This window comes from Canis lupus, chromosome 13, assembly GCF_048164855.1.
Source record: "Canis lupus baileyi chromosome 13, mCanLup2.hap1, whole genome shotgun sequence".
NCBI classification, from domain to species: Eukaryota; Metazoa; Chordata; class Mammalia; order Carnivora; family Canidae; genus Canis; species Canis lupus.
The window spans coordinates 8948506-8964545 of NC_132850.1; the positions used below are offsets into that span (position 1 = coordinate 8948506).

At 59.7% G+C, this 16040-nt stretch overlaps 1 protein-coding gene across 7 annotated transcripts in view; it reads right to left on the bottom strand.

The window, feature by feature from the left end:
* The window catches only part of C13H1orf94 (chromosome 13 C1orf94 homolog), a 39504-nt gene that overhangs the window by 20099 nt on the left and 3365 nt on the right, over positions 1 to 16040 (bottom strand). For all 7 annotated transcript variants that reach the window (XM_072772032.1, XM_072772031.1, XM_072772029.1 and 4 more), the window contains exon 3: positions 544 to 1217. In XM_072772032.1, coding sequence (XP_072628133.1) covers positions 544 to 1217 — 674 coding nt within the window. The remainder of the gene's footprint in view (positions 1 to 543; positions 1218 to 16040) is intronic.

Here is a 16040-nt window from a genome sequence, read left to right on the forward strand (position 1 = left end):
GGCAGGAACGACCCTCGTGGGCGCAGCTCCCAAGAGCCTGCTGGGTGCCAGAGGCCATCCCGGGACCTGGAGTCGGGCCAGCGTCCCCGAGCTCTGACGCCTCTGCCTCCCCACCACGTTCTGCTGTCCCCTCAAGGTCATGGGTCGGGCCCTCCCCACCCGGCGCTGCATCATCCATCCACGCTCCTCCATCCGTCTGCCCTGGGGCCGTCCAGTCTGAGCGGCTGGGTCAGGACGGGCGCCCAACACGCGGATCCTAGGAGCGGGGTTCCTGGGGCACCCTGGTGTGGGGTGTGGGCTCTCGGGAGCCCCGGGGAGCCCGTCCTGGGCTGCACACCAGGGCCTGGCACCTTCACTCCCGGAGCCCGGATGGAGGACACGTCCCCTGTCCAACGGGCGGGGCTCAAGGCCCCTGTGTTTGCTCCCCAGGCTGCCCCCCCGGCACCCATCGCGGGGCCAGCGCTCCCGTCGGCACACAGACGCTGTGCACCTGTGCTGCCCCGACCGGCTGTCCACCGGTGCCTCCCCGCGGGCCCCACTCACCCATGAGCGGACGCCCCTCCGTGGCCGCGTCAGCCTCGGGCTGGGAGCAGATCTTGGCAAACACCGGGAGCTGCCTCTTCTGAGCGGGGAGCTCGGGGAGCTTGTCAGGGGGCGCGGACAGGGGGGCCGGCAGGGGCGGAAGCAGCAGGAGCGAGCCGAGCTCCAGGGCGTCCCTGGGCCCCGGGCCGCCGAGCGTGCCGTTCTGCAGGAAGCCTTCCTTGATGGCCCTCGTGTGCTCCTGCACCGCTCCGGTGTCAGGGGCCTGGCTGGTGGCCGACGGCTTCAGCGGGATCTGCGCCAGGAGCCTGCCGACCTCCGAGTTGGGGGCCCCCGGCGCGCGGCCCCCCGCATCCGCCCCCTTGACGCTCTTGACCTTGGCAGCGCGCAGAATGCCCGTCACCGTGGACACGACCGAGTCACAGTCCGGCCGGCCGCTGAGGACAGACATGGCCACCTTCGGCTCCCGGAGCGTGTCGCCGGCTGCGATGGGGGCTCCCGGGCCCTCGGTGCTGCCTGCCCCCCGGGGAGGCGCGGGCAGGCGGGGAGCCGGCGGTCGGGGCCCCGCAGGCGGCGGGCTCTCTGTGACGAGGATGAGGTGCTCCTGGGTCAGGCTCAAGAACTCCTGCTCCACCAACAGGGAGATCTCGTCCTTGCCACGGCGGGGCTCCGGGGCTCTGCAAACAGGTCAGAGAGGGGCGGCTGGAGTGCGGGCTCACTGGGGTGGCTCCCAGAAGGTGACGGGGAAGGCACATCGCCGCCCGGGGACAGAGGCCTAGTGCTTTCTCAGGGAGGAGCCAGCTGGGCAGTGGGTTCCCAAGGCCCGCAAACGCCAAGCCCGTCGCGGGAGCCCCGATCCAGGAAGCAGGACTTCGGGGTCCCCCCCAGGGAGCCTTCCTTTCAGCTCACCGCCCCCCCCACCATGTGGAAGGGCAGCCCCACAGGGGTCAGGAGGGAGCCTGCAGCTCTGAGCACGGAGGCCGAGCCCGGGGAGCCCCAGGCCCACGGCTGAGGCTGGGAGACTCGGGGAGGGCCCCGCACGCCCCTGGGCAGGTGCAGGTGCGCCCAGCACGTGGGGCGGGGTCAGCACGGAGTCAGAGATCCCGGGTGTCTACACCTGTGTCAGCCGGGCTACAGCCTGGAGTTCGCATCGTGGCCCCGCCCCCGCCCAGTGCGGCCCCTGACCAGACCTCAGCCTCTGGCGGAGCCCCAGCATCTCCCCGGCCCACGGCCAGCTTCCACCTGCACCCCAAGCCCCAGGCCCCCGTTGGACCCCTGATGGTCAACACCAGCCTGGTGGAGCTGTTGGACCCACGAAGCCCGGGCTCCTGCTGTCTGGCTCCCGCCAGGTGTGAGAGAGGAAGGCAGCCCGGCACTGCCTCGAGGAGCTGGCCCCATCCTCTCTGCTGTCCGTGTAGACGAGGCGGTCTACAAGGAACCTTCTGGAAGCTACTCCATGCCCCCCCGGGGGGGGGCGCCGAGGCCCATGGAGAAGGGGTTGGGCGAGAATGGAGGTGCCCATGGGGAGGCCCAGGGTGCACTCCCACCTCAGTCCTTCCCCATGCCGCCCCCCGTGTGGAAGCCCACACCCACCCCCTGCGCACGTGAATAAGCATGCACACGCAGGGATGGGTCTGGGGCCATCCCAGACGTGGGGAGAAGGCACAGGCCCCGTCCCAGGGGCTTCCAGTGGCGCCGGGCTCCCCCCAGCTGCAGGGTCCTCAGAGGCCCGGGGTCCTGGGAAAGCAGCTGGGAGGCCAGGGCTCCCGGGAAACACGGGGACAGGCCTGGCACTGGCCTCACGCCTAAGCCGCCCGTGCCCCCTCATTGCGGGCCCCGCATTGCAGCTGCAGGGTCGGGAAGAAGCAGACCCCAGCTAACCGGACCAGGGCCCCGGGGCCCCAGCACCCACTTCGTGTCTGGACCACAGGAAGGCACTGGAAGCGCCATGTGATCCGGTGTGAGGCTGCGGGGAGGCTCCCCGGGGGTGAGCTCCGGGCCCGGCTCCCGGGTCCTTTCGCCCTCTCCTCCCGCCTCCCCTGCTCCCGGCCCTCTCCGTCCCACGTCTAGACGGCAGCTATAAATAGGACCCACTCTCACGCGCTGTCCCTGCCGACAGTCAGAATAAAGGGGAGCCCCCCCTGTTGCTCGTCCTCCTCCTCCTCCTCCTCCTCCTCCTCCTCCTCCTCCAAGGGAGCAGGTGAGGCTCAGGCCACAGGCGCCGGCACGGGAAGCACCAGGTTTGGACTCGTCCCTCTACAAAAACACATGCAAAGCGAACTGTGTACCAATAGGTTTTTTTTTTTTTTTTAGGGAGACCCACTACAATTACATCCACCTCAGGACATCGTGGTCGCGGTATTGTGGTTTATACGCAGATAACAGCAACAGCAAGATGAATCCTTATCTCTTGGACGTACATGCGAGTGTGCCTGAGAGTCGCTGCAGGGGGAAGACGTGGGGCGCGGATGGGGCAATAGGCCGGACGCAGACCACCACTGGGACTGCGTGTTGGCAGGTACGCGGGCTCATCGCCGACAGTTCGCTCTACTTCAGGCTATGGTTTTGCATTTTTGTGTGTGTGTTTGTTTTGTTCTTTTTTTTAAATACAGACGTTACGCGGTAGCTGCGCACGGAAACCGTGTCGCCGCGGAAACTGCAAGGACAGGTCCAGGTGGATTCTAAAAGACCCTCAGGACCCCGGGGTCCCTGTATCCAAAACCACCCATGGGCGGTTCCTAGTCAGCGTGGGAGACCGTCCAACCCCATCCCTGACCCAGGGCGCAGCAGACACTGAGCGGGATTCCCTGTTCTTACTGCTCTGGACGTGCCCCTGCGTCCCAGAGACTGCCGTTCCCAGAGAGGTAGGTGAAGCGGCAAGGACAGAGGGTCCCCGGGGCCCAGCGCGCCCGGCCCTCCCTCCGGCCAGCCTCTGCAGCCCCCTCTTGCCCTCGCATCGCTCACGATGCAAGGGGAAGAGTCCAGGTACCCCCGCACACGCCGGCTCCTCGTCCTCTCCACATCCCCGGGCAGTGGACGCCCTCATCCCCAGGTACAGGCGGGCAACACGAGCCTGGAGGAGGCCCGAGAGCCTGTCGCCTAGAGAGCGGGGGGAGGCGGGTGGGCCCAGCTGCCTTCACCACCTCCTCCGACCCCACCCGGCTTCCTTTCCAGGACTAACCGCTCCCTGGCCCCTGGCTGAGCTCCGTTCTGCAATTTGAATGCAGGCGGGCCGTTGCTGGCCCCATCCCATCACCCCAGGCTCTGGAGGCCCGTCCCGGTGAATCCCGAGCCGTCATCCGCAGCATCAGCTCCGCATCGGCTGCACATCCCATGAGCGCATCTTCTGGATCATCCTCCAATTTACAGACAGAAATGTCGAAAGGAACGAGCCCAGGCCCGAGCTTTGGAGATGTTGCCAGAGCCCCCCCCCCAAACACACACACACACACACACACACACACACACACACGGAGTCGGCCTGGCCGTCATCCTACATCCATGCTCCGGGGGAATGAATCAGTCCAGTCGCTATCAGCCCATGCCCTCTTGTCCAATGACAGCCTCCATCAAGCACCTCGCCGTGGTCAAGACTCCTCTCCCGGGCACGGGTCCCTCATCAAGGGTGTCCCTATCTGCCTGCGGCTGCCCCACCCACCAAACAACCAGATTCCTTCGTCCTTGTCTATTCTAGAGAACCACACGCCTGCAGAGTCAGGGCGTCCTCAGGACTCACATCAATCCATCCATTGCTCTGCTGAAGCCCTCAGGTGGACTCTGACTACGCGCAGGGTACAAATCCAGGCTCCGTTCTGACCATCAGGGCGGTAGGCAAAGTGGCCCCGTCGCCCCTCCTGCTTTGACCCCGTCGGTCATCCAAGCCATGTAGGCCTGAAAAATACTCCTTGGCGTAGTAGGCCAGGGTCATTCCCGCCCCAGGGGCTTTGCGTCTCCTACAGAATGCGAGATGGTCCCCTGACTGCTTCTCCTCATCATTCGGGCCTAAGTTCACGTGTCCGACTCCCAAAGTAGCCTTTTCTACCTGTTTTTGACGTGCACCCCCCCCCGCCCCTGCTAGGCATGCCGAGCCCCACAAGTCTGCTTCCCCTCCTCGGCCGTGAGCCATCGCAGCACCTTTCTCCCCATGACAGCAGCGCCTCCCTGACGGCCGGGGCTCTACTGCTCAGCACAGAGCCCAGGGTCCAGGGCAGGGCCCGGCGTGTGGCTCCAGCCCAGGTGGGCCCGTCGAGTCCATGAGAGCAGAGGCTCACGAAGCCGTCTTCCCTGCGTGGTCCGTCTGTCGCGTCGTGGCATCGAGGGCTCTGTTGCCTGAGGCTGCTCAGCTCCGCTCCTTGCCCAGGCTGCAAACTGGCCCCGCTTCCGCTTCCCGGCTCCCGCCTGAGGCCTGGCACTGCCTGGGTCAGACGACACCTGCGTCGCCCGCCCAGGGAGCTCCCCAGCTCTGCACAGCGGGCTCCATGTGGAGCCCACCCGAACTTCGCAACCCCCCCACCCCGGGGGGCTCCCAGCAAGACGCTTTTGTTCTTCCTACGACTTCACCTGGTTCCATGTCTGCTCCTCTGTGTTTCCTGGAATCTGCCTTTTCTTCTCTCTTCCTAAGAAGTTTTGCCGATCCTGGCGCCTCTCCCATGCTATTTGCTTTCTCCTTTGAGTTGGTTAAAAAAAAGAACAAAAAAAAAAAAAAAAAAAAACCACCGTAAAATCTGCCACAGTGAATCATTCAGGAGGTTTACCCCAGCTCCCAGACGCGGACAAAGGAAGAGGCCGGGATGGGTGCTGTGACTGCAGCGGCTGCCCCCACCTCCAGGAGTGACAGGTGCCCCACGGCCGCTCCGGACGCGAGTGCTGCGCGTGGTTTCTGCATTTGCTGCGGACGAGGTCATATAAAAATAAAGGCTATTGACTGGTTGGCACCCCTTCCCAGAAATAATGACTAAGCAAGCGCACTGCGAGCTCCCAGCAGCGGTTCTGTGTACACGATAACGCAGAGCAAAGATGAAAACTGCTATTCATCAGAGCCAGACAACGGAAAGATGCGGGTGGAGAATTGTCAGCGCCGCAAGAGGACACCCAAAACAAATAGTTTTCTCCCCGCCGTGGCATTCCAGACCGACGGCAAACGTGGTACCCGGGCCGGGTGTCCGTGCAACGTGGCTCAATGTGAAGGTCCCCGGGCCCTGCACAGACCGGGCCTGAGTGGCGGGCGCTCTGCAGACGGACCTCCTGGCCGAGGCTGAGCTCCCGACCGCGCGGCCGGAGCGGCAGAGGGTAGCGGCCAAGAGCTCATTCCTGGCAGGGGGCAGAGGCAGAAGGACACCCCCGCAGGTTAACGGGGACGACTCATCACGCACGTTGGCTGACAGGTCCAAGCTGCAGGTCCCGGGTCACCAAATAATAAGGCTGATTATCAGTTAGCTCTCCACAAGGTAACTCACTGGCCCGGCCCCACACTACGTGCTGTCCACACCAAAGTCTCCTTGTAATCCCCACAACAGCCCCAGTGAGGCCGATCGATCGTACTAACAGCCCCCGTCTTATCACGCCCTCCTGTGCCCGGGCCCTTTGGCAGCTTTCACCCGCCTTGACCCAGGAATAAGCAGAGATACCGAGGGATAAACGTAATCAAGGAGGTGGAAGACCTGTGCTCTGAAAACCATAAGACGCTGTTGAAACAGATTGCAGGTGACACGAACAAACGGAAAGATACGCCGTGCTCGTGGATTGGAGGAATTAATGTCGTTAAAACGTCCGTAGGGCCCAGAGCAGCCGGCGGCCAGTGTGACTTCTGCCGAAATACTATAACACGGAGACAACAAAAAAGTCCGAATGGGAAGGGATGAGCGCTGGGTGTTATTCTGTATGTTGGCAAATTGAACACCAATAAAAAATAAATTTATGAAAAAAAAATCCATATGGAACCATGGAAGACCCCAAATAGCCGGAGCAATCTTGAGAAAAAAAAATTAAAAAAGGAGGAAGCTGGGGGTATCATGCTCCCAAATTTCAGACCATACAGCCCCGAGCCATCGTGACCAAAACGCTACGGACACACGGGCCAGTGGAACAGGATGGAGAGCCCAGAGATAAAGTCACGCTTGCGTGGTCCATCAATCTGCAGAAAGGAGGCGACAGTGGACAACCGAGAAAAGACCGTCTTTTCGATAAATGTTGGTGGGAAAACTGGACGGATACGTGCGGAAGGGTGAAACCGGACCACGTTCTTATGCTGTCTGCAAGAATAGGCTCGAGATGAATTAAAGACCCTCATGGGGACGCCTGCATGGCTCAGCGGTTGAACACCTGCCTTCGGCCCAGGGCGTGACCCTGGGGTCCCGGGATTGAGTCTTGCGTCGGGTTCCCTGCAGGGAGCCTGCTTCTCCCTCTACCTGTGTCTCTGCCTCTATCATGAATAAATAAATAAAATCTTAAAAAAAAATACCAAGTGCTGGGGAGGACCCGGGGACGGGGGGGCCCTGCACACGGCTGCTGGAACACAAAGGGGTGAGGCTGCTTTGGAGAACGGTGCACAGGCTCCTTGAGAAGCAGACCAAATAGCTGGCGCCTGGCAATGCTAGTACCGGGCACCTACTGGAAGAAAGTGAGGACGCTGATTTAGAAAGATGTGCGCATCCCCGTGTTGACTGCAGCATTCTTTACGACCCCAAGATAGGGACGCCGCACAGGTGTGCACCAGCAGATGGATAAAGATGTGGGCCACGCACAGGCTATCGATCGGCCGTGAAAGAGAATGGGATCTTGCCATCTGTGGCCCCACGGGTGGGACTCCAGAGCCTTCCACTAAGGCACGTCGGGGAGACAAACACCAACGCTGTCTGATTTCACACGCACACAAAATACGAAAAACAAAATGAAGGAACAAACCAGACAACGTGGAAACGGGCTCAGACGCCCGGAGGCTGCCAGAGGTGGGGAGGCAAGGGGCAACATCGTGGAGGGGGGATTAAGAGTCACGAACTCTCCGTCATGAAATACACGAGTCACAGGGGTGCAAAGTGCAGCGTGGGGAACGCTGGCCATGCTGTGCGCAGTGACCTGGCGCGGCGACAGGTGGTGATGGGACTCTGGGCTGCCGTTTTGTGGCGTCCGTGGGTGTGGAAGTCCCTAGGTCATACCAGCCGAGGCTCGGGTGGCATGGCGCGTCGACTACATCACAATGGGAATATAATCCACATCCAAAAATACATTAAATACATCAAAGAAAAAGCAACGAGCAGAGACTCATAAAGCGCGTGGACGGTGGGGCTTCCTGGCTGGTGTGTCCTGGTAGGCACGTCTGGTCCGTGGGAAGGAGCGAGCAGAGGCTGCCAGAGGAGAGGGCACGGGAGCCTCAAGGGAGTGGAAAAAGCCTCCGACAAATGACAAGCGTAGGGAAAGCTGTGGGGGAAGGCGCAGAAGGAGCCCCGGGGGCAGGCGGGGAGCAGCTCTCCAGACACACAGATGTGGCCAGGGCTCTGCTGCATGGGCGGGCCTGCTGCTCAAGCACGTGGGGCGTGGGGTGACCTTGCAGGTGGGGGCAGGGGCGCCGGGGTGATGCTCCAGGACTGGACTCTAAAGGCGCAGACATGTCAGCAGGGAAGCCCCAGGCTCTGGGAAGAGGGACCTTCCTCCAGGGAGCAGCCCCTGGGGCCTGAGCCACGACTGGCGCGGGTCTTCGAGGTGCCGCACTTGTCCTCACAACCACTGTGACGCGCGGGTAGCGTCTTTGTTCCCGGCTTAGGACAAGGAAACCAAGGCTCGGGAAGTCCGGGGGTAGAGTCAAGGTCTCCCAAGCGCATCTGGTGTTGCAGCAGGGAGGGACCCGAGGCCCCATGGCGGCAGGCCTCACCCATAGCTATGACCCTACAAGGGCCGGAGACGTGGGCGCGGCGGCTGGGCCTTTGCAGTCAGGCCCATGCCCCGGGCGGGAGCCAGGCAGGACATAGGAGCGTGGGCACGAGGTAGGACCTGGGGGGGGTGCAGGGGGCTGGGGGGCCTCCAGGGGAGGCCCTCATCGCGGGGGCGGAGGCTCGGGCTTGGCCGAGGGTGCTGGACACTCGGGGTCTTCCTGGCGCCATCACCCACTCAGGGCGCCCGGCCGGAAGGGACGGCGTGTCCGTGCACGCTGCCTGTGTCCTCCTCAGCCTCGCTTGTCCTCCTCTCCTCCTGTGGGACTCACCCAGCTGCCCCAGGCATCCCTCCCTGCACACACGGCACAGCACCCCCCTGCGCCCCGTGCACACACACCGCCACAGCCTCATGCACAACCCGCAGGAAGGAAGGGACAAGGGTGGATTCACCGCGCACGCTGGGCCTGGGCTCCGAGCGCATTCAGGTTTGGGGCCCGAGCACCTGGGGACCCGCCTGGCTCTGGCGGCAGAGGGGCCTTCAGAGGCTTGACCTGCTGCCCGCCTCCGTGCCTCCGACCTCGGACTGGAGAGGATTAAGTGAGGCGCCACCGAGGCAGTGGGTAAACTGTGAGGAGCGCTATGCAAATGTTAGCAGCTCGAGGAGAGCGTGTGGGGGGAGCTGTGGGGAGCGGCTGCAGGCCTGGAGCCCTGCCTACCCTCCACTGCCCAGCCCCACCCCCCGCCCGGGCACATCGGGGTGCACGGGGGCAGGGAAGGCCTTGGGACCTCGGTCTTGTCACACGCCTGGTGGAGGAGGCCACCCTGCGACCTCCCCCAGCTACCCCAGGCCGAGGCCCGCGTCCCGCTCCCGCCTGAGCAAAGGCCCGTGCCCTGCGTAGACCCTGCGCTGCACCATGTCCTTGGCACAGCCGGCAGCTTGCTCAGGGACTTTCAGGCTCCTGCCTCGGGCTCCTCGGAAAGCTGTGTCCCTTTTAAACCTGAGCTTCTGTCCTCTTTGACCCCAAAGTCCCGGGGGACTTGCGTGCACGTGCACAGGAGTCTCTTGGGGGGACTGTTCCAAACGCAGACCCTGGGCCTTCCTGGGAGGCCCAGTCCCCTTTTGCCCTTTTGAGCAGGTGACCCTCCTCCACCCCCATCCCTCGCGGCCTTGAGGCAGGTGAGACAGCCAGACAGGTGCGTATTGCCCCAAGGTCGGGGGGGGGGTGCAGAGGGGAGCCACACCTGCCACCGCCACCCGCCCCTCATCCTGCGCCCCCTCGCTGCAGGGTTTCGGGGCGACGCCTTGCGCTGCGACTGCAGGTGCCAGGGCGAGAACTTGGCAGGAAGGGAGCTTCGGCGGCAGCGGCGCAGCGATGGAGTGATTTGTATTGTTCAAATTATCTTTAAAACTTTTCATTTGAATCTGTTTAATAAGAGAAGGCTTACCCTTAGGAAGATATATATATATATATATATATATATATATATATATATATATATATATATTTTTTTTTTTTTTTTTTAATGTGACTTGGGAGCTGAATTGGAAAGAACGTTGCAACAAAGATATTAAAAAGGGGATTAAACCAAACCACCGGTGGCCCATCTCCACAGGCTCCCACAACCTGCAACGCAGCTCCCGAAACCATGAAATTAAATTAGAAAAGGGGTACACGGGACGTGGGACGTTAATCAGGAGTCGCCTCCCCTCTGCCACTCCCGGCTCCCGGCGCTGAGCAGACACAGAAGGGCCACCCGGGGGGGGGGGGTAGGGAGGGTGGCTCCTTGCCGCCCCACAGACCTCCTATCCCTGCTCCGCCCTGCTGGGCGAGCCGCCTCAAGCCTGAGCCTCAGTTTCCTCACCTGTGAAACGGGAGCGACATCGACCCTCTACGGGGAAGAGCTGCTAAGACAGGGAGCTAAACCAAAAATTAAAATATAGAGCCTGCCGGGAGGAGCACTGGGTGTTTTTAACTATATGCTGGCAAACTGAATTTAAATTAAAAAAAAAAAAGTTAAATAAATAAATAAATAAATAAATAAATAAATAAATATGATTAATAAATTAATTAATTAAATAAAACTCAGAGCCTGGCATGTGTCGGATGTACGAGAAAATGCCAGTTCCCCTCTCCGCAGCTTAAGCAGAAGGAAGAAAAACCCCTGCGACATCTTGCCTTATTGCTATTCCGTCCTTGGGTCACTCGACGCTTCGTCTGAGGACGGTGACCCCTCGCTCGGATCCCGGCCACCTCCGGGCCTCACCCTCCTGGCAGTGGCGTTTTTATGGCCCATCCATCACTCCCTTCCTCATTCATTCATACACGCTGCCCAGCGGCCACCGGGTGCCAGGAACTCCGCTGGGCACCGGAGAGGAAACGATGAGTAAGACAGTCCTTGCCCCTCGGGAGCCGTGGTCAAGTGGGGGAGGAGGGACCGAGGCCACGAGGCATCGTCCAGTACACGCCCGATGGTCGGAAATCTCCCGCCAGGATGGCGACGACACAACCTGGGGATGCCGTGTCTTCCCCGTTGGCCCACGGTCAACCCAGCAGTTGAGCCTCAACCGACTCCTCCGTCCCATCGTGATCAGGCCTGGAAGCTGGGGAGCGTCCGTGTCTCCTGACGATCCCTCCAGTGTTCTCCTGTCAGACGGCGTAAGCCCTAGAAACCAACCGCCGTGTTCCCGCAGGGGCCCCGGCGGCCGAGAGCCTCGAAGCGAAATGCCAGCCTTGGTTGAGTTGGTTTCCATTAGCTTAGGTTTTCCGGTGTAGCGTCTCCTTCCCGCTCCCTCCCGGATTGTTCTTAATCACCTACACCTTGTTATTTTATCCTTGATCAAAACAATAATGGTGATGATGATGATGACGACGACGACGACGATGGAGAATAACCTGGCGTCCTCATCTCATGCTAGGTGCTGTGGGAGCTGTGCACACATTCTTTTTGTTGTTGTTGTTGTTTTGTGTGTTTTTGTGTGTGTGTGTGTTTTTGTTTTGTTTTCTGTTTTGGGGGGGGTTTTTTTGTTTTTTTTTCATTTTTTTGTGTTTTTTTGTTTTGTTTTGTTTTCTGTTTGTTTTTTTGTTTTTTTTTTGTTTTGTTTTTGTGCACACATTCTTTCATTAACCTCCACAGCAGTCCTTTCGGGTGCTGGGTCGCTACGATTTTTTTTTTTTTTTTTTTTTTTTTGCATTTTTCAGGTGGGGAAAATGGGGCCCGGAAAAGTCCGAGCAACGTGGTTAGAGCTGGGGAGTGCACTGGGATTCTAACCCACCTGCTTCCTCATTTTATTGTTTTTCTAGCCACCCTGAGACTCTTAGGAAGAAAGAGAAGCTGTACGTGCTTGCTTATATTAAAAGGAAGAACACAGAAGAGGGAGGAAGGAAAAATAAATTGCTGAATGAGTGAGTGAGCAGCAAAATATCCAAAGGAGGAGACGCTTACTCTAGGTTTTTAAGCATCGATGGGCTTTTGAAGGACGGAGGTATGTGTGAAGGAGAGGCAGTGGACCGACGCAAGCAATAGCAGGGAGACGTGCACCTGCTGGGGGTTCATGTGGGCTTACAGAGTGTGGAGAAGGGCAGCTGGGGCGCAGGCAGGGCCAACGCAAGGCTCCTGAGCTCAGGTCCGGGGGTTCAGACGACGAAGGGGAGCTGCGGAGACATTCCTGAGCAGCACGGTGCACAGGCGGCAGGCGAGGGACGCGGGCGGAGGGTGGAGCGCGTCCGGGAAGGAAAGGAAATAAATTAAAAAAAAAAATCTTAAGTGTCCAGGAGCACAGGGTTTCAACCGGGGGCCCACGCGGGGTGTGGGGGAGCCTGACGCCCACAAAACGTGAAGGGATAGACACATGTGCGTGAAGCCGAAGGGCGCACAGCAGCTTTCCTCAGAGTCTGAGCCTCTCCAGAGCCGGCTTCTGCTCCAAGACACCCGTCTGCGTGTCTGCGTGTCCGCATGTCCGCGTGTGAGCCTCGTCCCCATCACCCCCATCGCCAGGTTCCAGGCTTTTTGCAAGAATCCTACTAGTACGCAAAAGTGAGCACATATTCCAAGCAGCTCTCCCGGGAAAGAGGGTTCACCCAGCTGTTCACCTAACTGTGGTGCAAAAGACTGGTTTGTTGGGGGAGCAGCTCAAACCAGGTGGCACGTTGGGTTCCAGGCCCCGGGGGCCCCGGGGGCCTGGAGGACGGGTCAGGGGGGCGAACGGTGAGGATTTACTAAAGCCGGTACCCAATAGGTGACTCAGGAAGTCGTTTTTTTCTTAAATCCTTAAATGCATTCGTGTAGACTCCTCTTCCCTCTCAGGTCCGGCTTGGGGTGACGCCCACCGAAGCCTTTGGACTCCGCAGACCAAGTCCTGTCTGACTTTCGGGAATGGGAGGTCCCCAGGGTGCAGCCCGAGAGCCCAGAAGCACCCGGTGAGCTCCCAGCCACCTCTCCACCCCGTCCACCCCCACTCAGGACAAGCCGTCTCCGGGGAGCTGCCTGGCTTTTCCTGCACCTGCAGGATGCTCTCTCTCTTCTCAAGACCTAGCTCAGGAGATGCCACCGCACAGCCCCTCACAGTGACAATCCCACCACCCTGGGGCCCAAGGGGCCCTCCCTGTGCCCTTCATTGCATGCATATATGGCAGGGGTCTCATCGTTCCACCTTCAAGCTGGTCTCCCGCAGCCTCCTCCAGGAAGCCCTCCCTGCGCCCCAAGCCCAGATCTCGAGTCTCCCTTTGCGTCCCCCCTTGCACCCGCGGTAACATGTTGTGGCCTGCCTTCCTCGACATGGTGGAAGTTGGCGGAGGTCAGAGACCGTCCCCATCGTTCCCACTGTGGCATCCAAGCAGTGGGCGCACGATCAATATGGCGAAGGTCGTTGCCGCTGTGTCTGGGTCGATCCCGGCCACTAAGGTGAAGCTCTTAGAGAGAAGGGCTCCTGCACTGCTCATCTCTGTGTCGTGGGACCCAGCACAGGGCCTGGCAGCCCAGAGGGCAGCCAGGAATGTTTGTTGAATGAATCTGCAAACACAGGAATGGACAAATGCCACTTCCCGGTCAGGGCAAGGGGGTCACTGCAGACCCAAAGCCCTGTTCCGAGGCTGTGGATTGTCAGCAGTGGGGTGAGGGTGGGGGTCTGAGAGGGCCTCGGTCCTAGACTAGGAGTCAGGCGGTGGCTTCCCACAATTCTCTAAGCCCAAATTTAAGTCTAATTAAAACATAGCTCAGTAAGAGTCTGGAGTTTGATGAACACTAGATAGAGTCATCGGTTTCTCCCCAAAAGCCCATTTGTCCCATTTCTTCCCCATCTCAGGGAACGGCCCACGGTCCAACCCGCAGCGCAGGCCGACGGCCTCGGAGGAGCCCTGCTGCCTCCGCGCTGGCTGCTCTCCCAGTGGTCTTCCCGCGTCCTCACGCAGGCCCGCACGCCCTGTCCACACCGCAGCTCGAGAGGCCTTTGAAGACCAGTCAATTCGCTCATGCTACAGCCCCGTCCCCAAGGCCTCTGCTCGGGTCCCGCCCCACGGAGATTCCCATCCGGGCTCCGATGGTCACCCCCCGGGCCGCCTCCACCTTGCCAGCCTGCTTCCCATCGCTCTGTCCCATGTCCCCCCGACCCCCGGTACCTGCCCGGGTCCCGCGCTCCCTCCCCGGGCTCACCTCGATCTCGGGCTCCTCGTAGTCGCCCTTCCCCGGATTTCTCCCGACCGGCCCCAATTTCAGGTCACATGACCACGTCTCCCCAGAGGGCCCTGCCCTGACCCCCTCCCCGCCGCTGCCTCAGGGTGCTGTGCTGGGACCCGCGTTCTTTCCATCAGAGCACTCGTTGCCACCTCAAGTGATTCGGTCTCTTTTCACGTGTTTGGTTCCCTCCAACTAGCACGCCAGTGCTTCTCGCGTTCCAGAACCACCAGCATCTTGTTCACTTGCTTTCTGCTTCTGTCTCCAGCTTGAGAGGAAGCTCCCAGACGGAAAGCCCCACCCAGCCCGGGGCTCCATCCCACTCCTTCTCAGCGCGTTGCCGGGCACACAGTTGACGCTTATTGAGGATTTGCTGAGTTAATAGCTGAATGAATGGATGAATGGACGAGCTCAGAATGTGCGCACACTATGAAGCTGGCTCGTGGAGGAGAGCGAATGCGTCCTATTCATCGGCTTTAGCATGAACACAGAATACGGAGACGATCCAGTTTGCACAGACTGGGGTCACCCCTGGGTTACCGTGCTCGGTCCCGGTCACTGCGCTGTCACGGGGACCACAGTGAGCGTAGAAAGCTGACCGGGTTGGCGCGGGAAGGGAAACTTAGGAAACCAGCAACGATCAGCTACGGAAACCAGAAATCCCAGGAAGGACGCCGGCGCCATCCTTTAATAGCTCAAGAGCGGCTGGAAGAACGAGGGGGTTGACGTAGCTTGCAGCCCTAAGCCCGTGGATCTGAATCCAGATCCATGGGTGTTCGTTTGATAGAGACAGATGCCATGTAGGAAGGAAACGGTCCCTTGACAGCCTGCATTCGCATCTCGGGAGGTGGTGAGCTTGTCATCTAAGAAAATGTACGGGCGGGTAACGCCTTGGCGAGGATGTTGAGGGATTCAAGCAGCAGAAGACGGCCTCCGATACCCCTTTCAACCCTGACACATCTGGGATTTTGTGATATACAGGGATTGAGTCCACAAGACGTTTCTGGCCAACAGGGGTTCTGAAACTTACTTATCTAGCAGAAAACATCACCCAAACCGGGTCTGCACGTTAAGCAGTGGGAAGACGTGCTGAGGGGTATCTCAGGGGCTTGCAGCCATCCCGCAGACACACCGGGCAGCTCACTGGGTTCGAAGCCCGCCATCTGTGTGTGACCATCCAGCCCACGAGGCTGTCGGGTGGCGTGAGGACCCAAACGCCGCTTCCACTTTCCGGGGAACAGCCCGCACTCCCTACAGCACGGTCGCTCAGGTGAACCTGGGTGTGCTTTCTGAAACCCCAGCACCCTGTAACCACCGGGGCCCCGGGCAGAGACCCCAACCCCCCAGCCTATGACCTCCTCTGCAAAACGGGTTTCATTAAAACCCCGGGGAGGGGAGGAATCGGACCGAGAATGGCACAAATGTGACACTTCATGAACCTCGGAGACAGACCTTATTCTATTGTATACATGGGAACATCTGCATAATAAAAAGTAAAAAAAAAAAAAAAAGAGGGAGAGTTTAAAATAGTACCAACCTCACATAATAATTGCATAATAATTCACATAATAATTTAAAGTCATCATCGTCATCGTTATTGTCCCAAGGAGTTTATACGGATCCTAGTTATTACCATTATTGCCAGGGACGTTTAAATATCCCGCTGAATCATCCCAACAGGCCACTGCGGTGGTGGAGATGGTCTCCACGTGGCAGATGAGGAAACTGAAGCTCGCAGAGGTTAAATCCCACAGCACGATCTGAAGCAGCTACGGGGCTCCGCCGTCACGGCTGCCTGGGTTTCAACAAGAGCCCCTCGTGTTCTACTTGGGTGATGGCCACACACTTCTGACATGGGGTGTTCATCTCAGGCGGGGGTTTCTGAGCTTTCTCAGTGGCAAAACCATTGTTTTTTTGTTGTTGTTGTTTTTCCAAATGCTGCTTTTCCTGCAAACTCCAGGG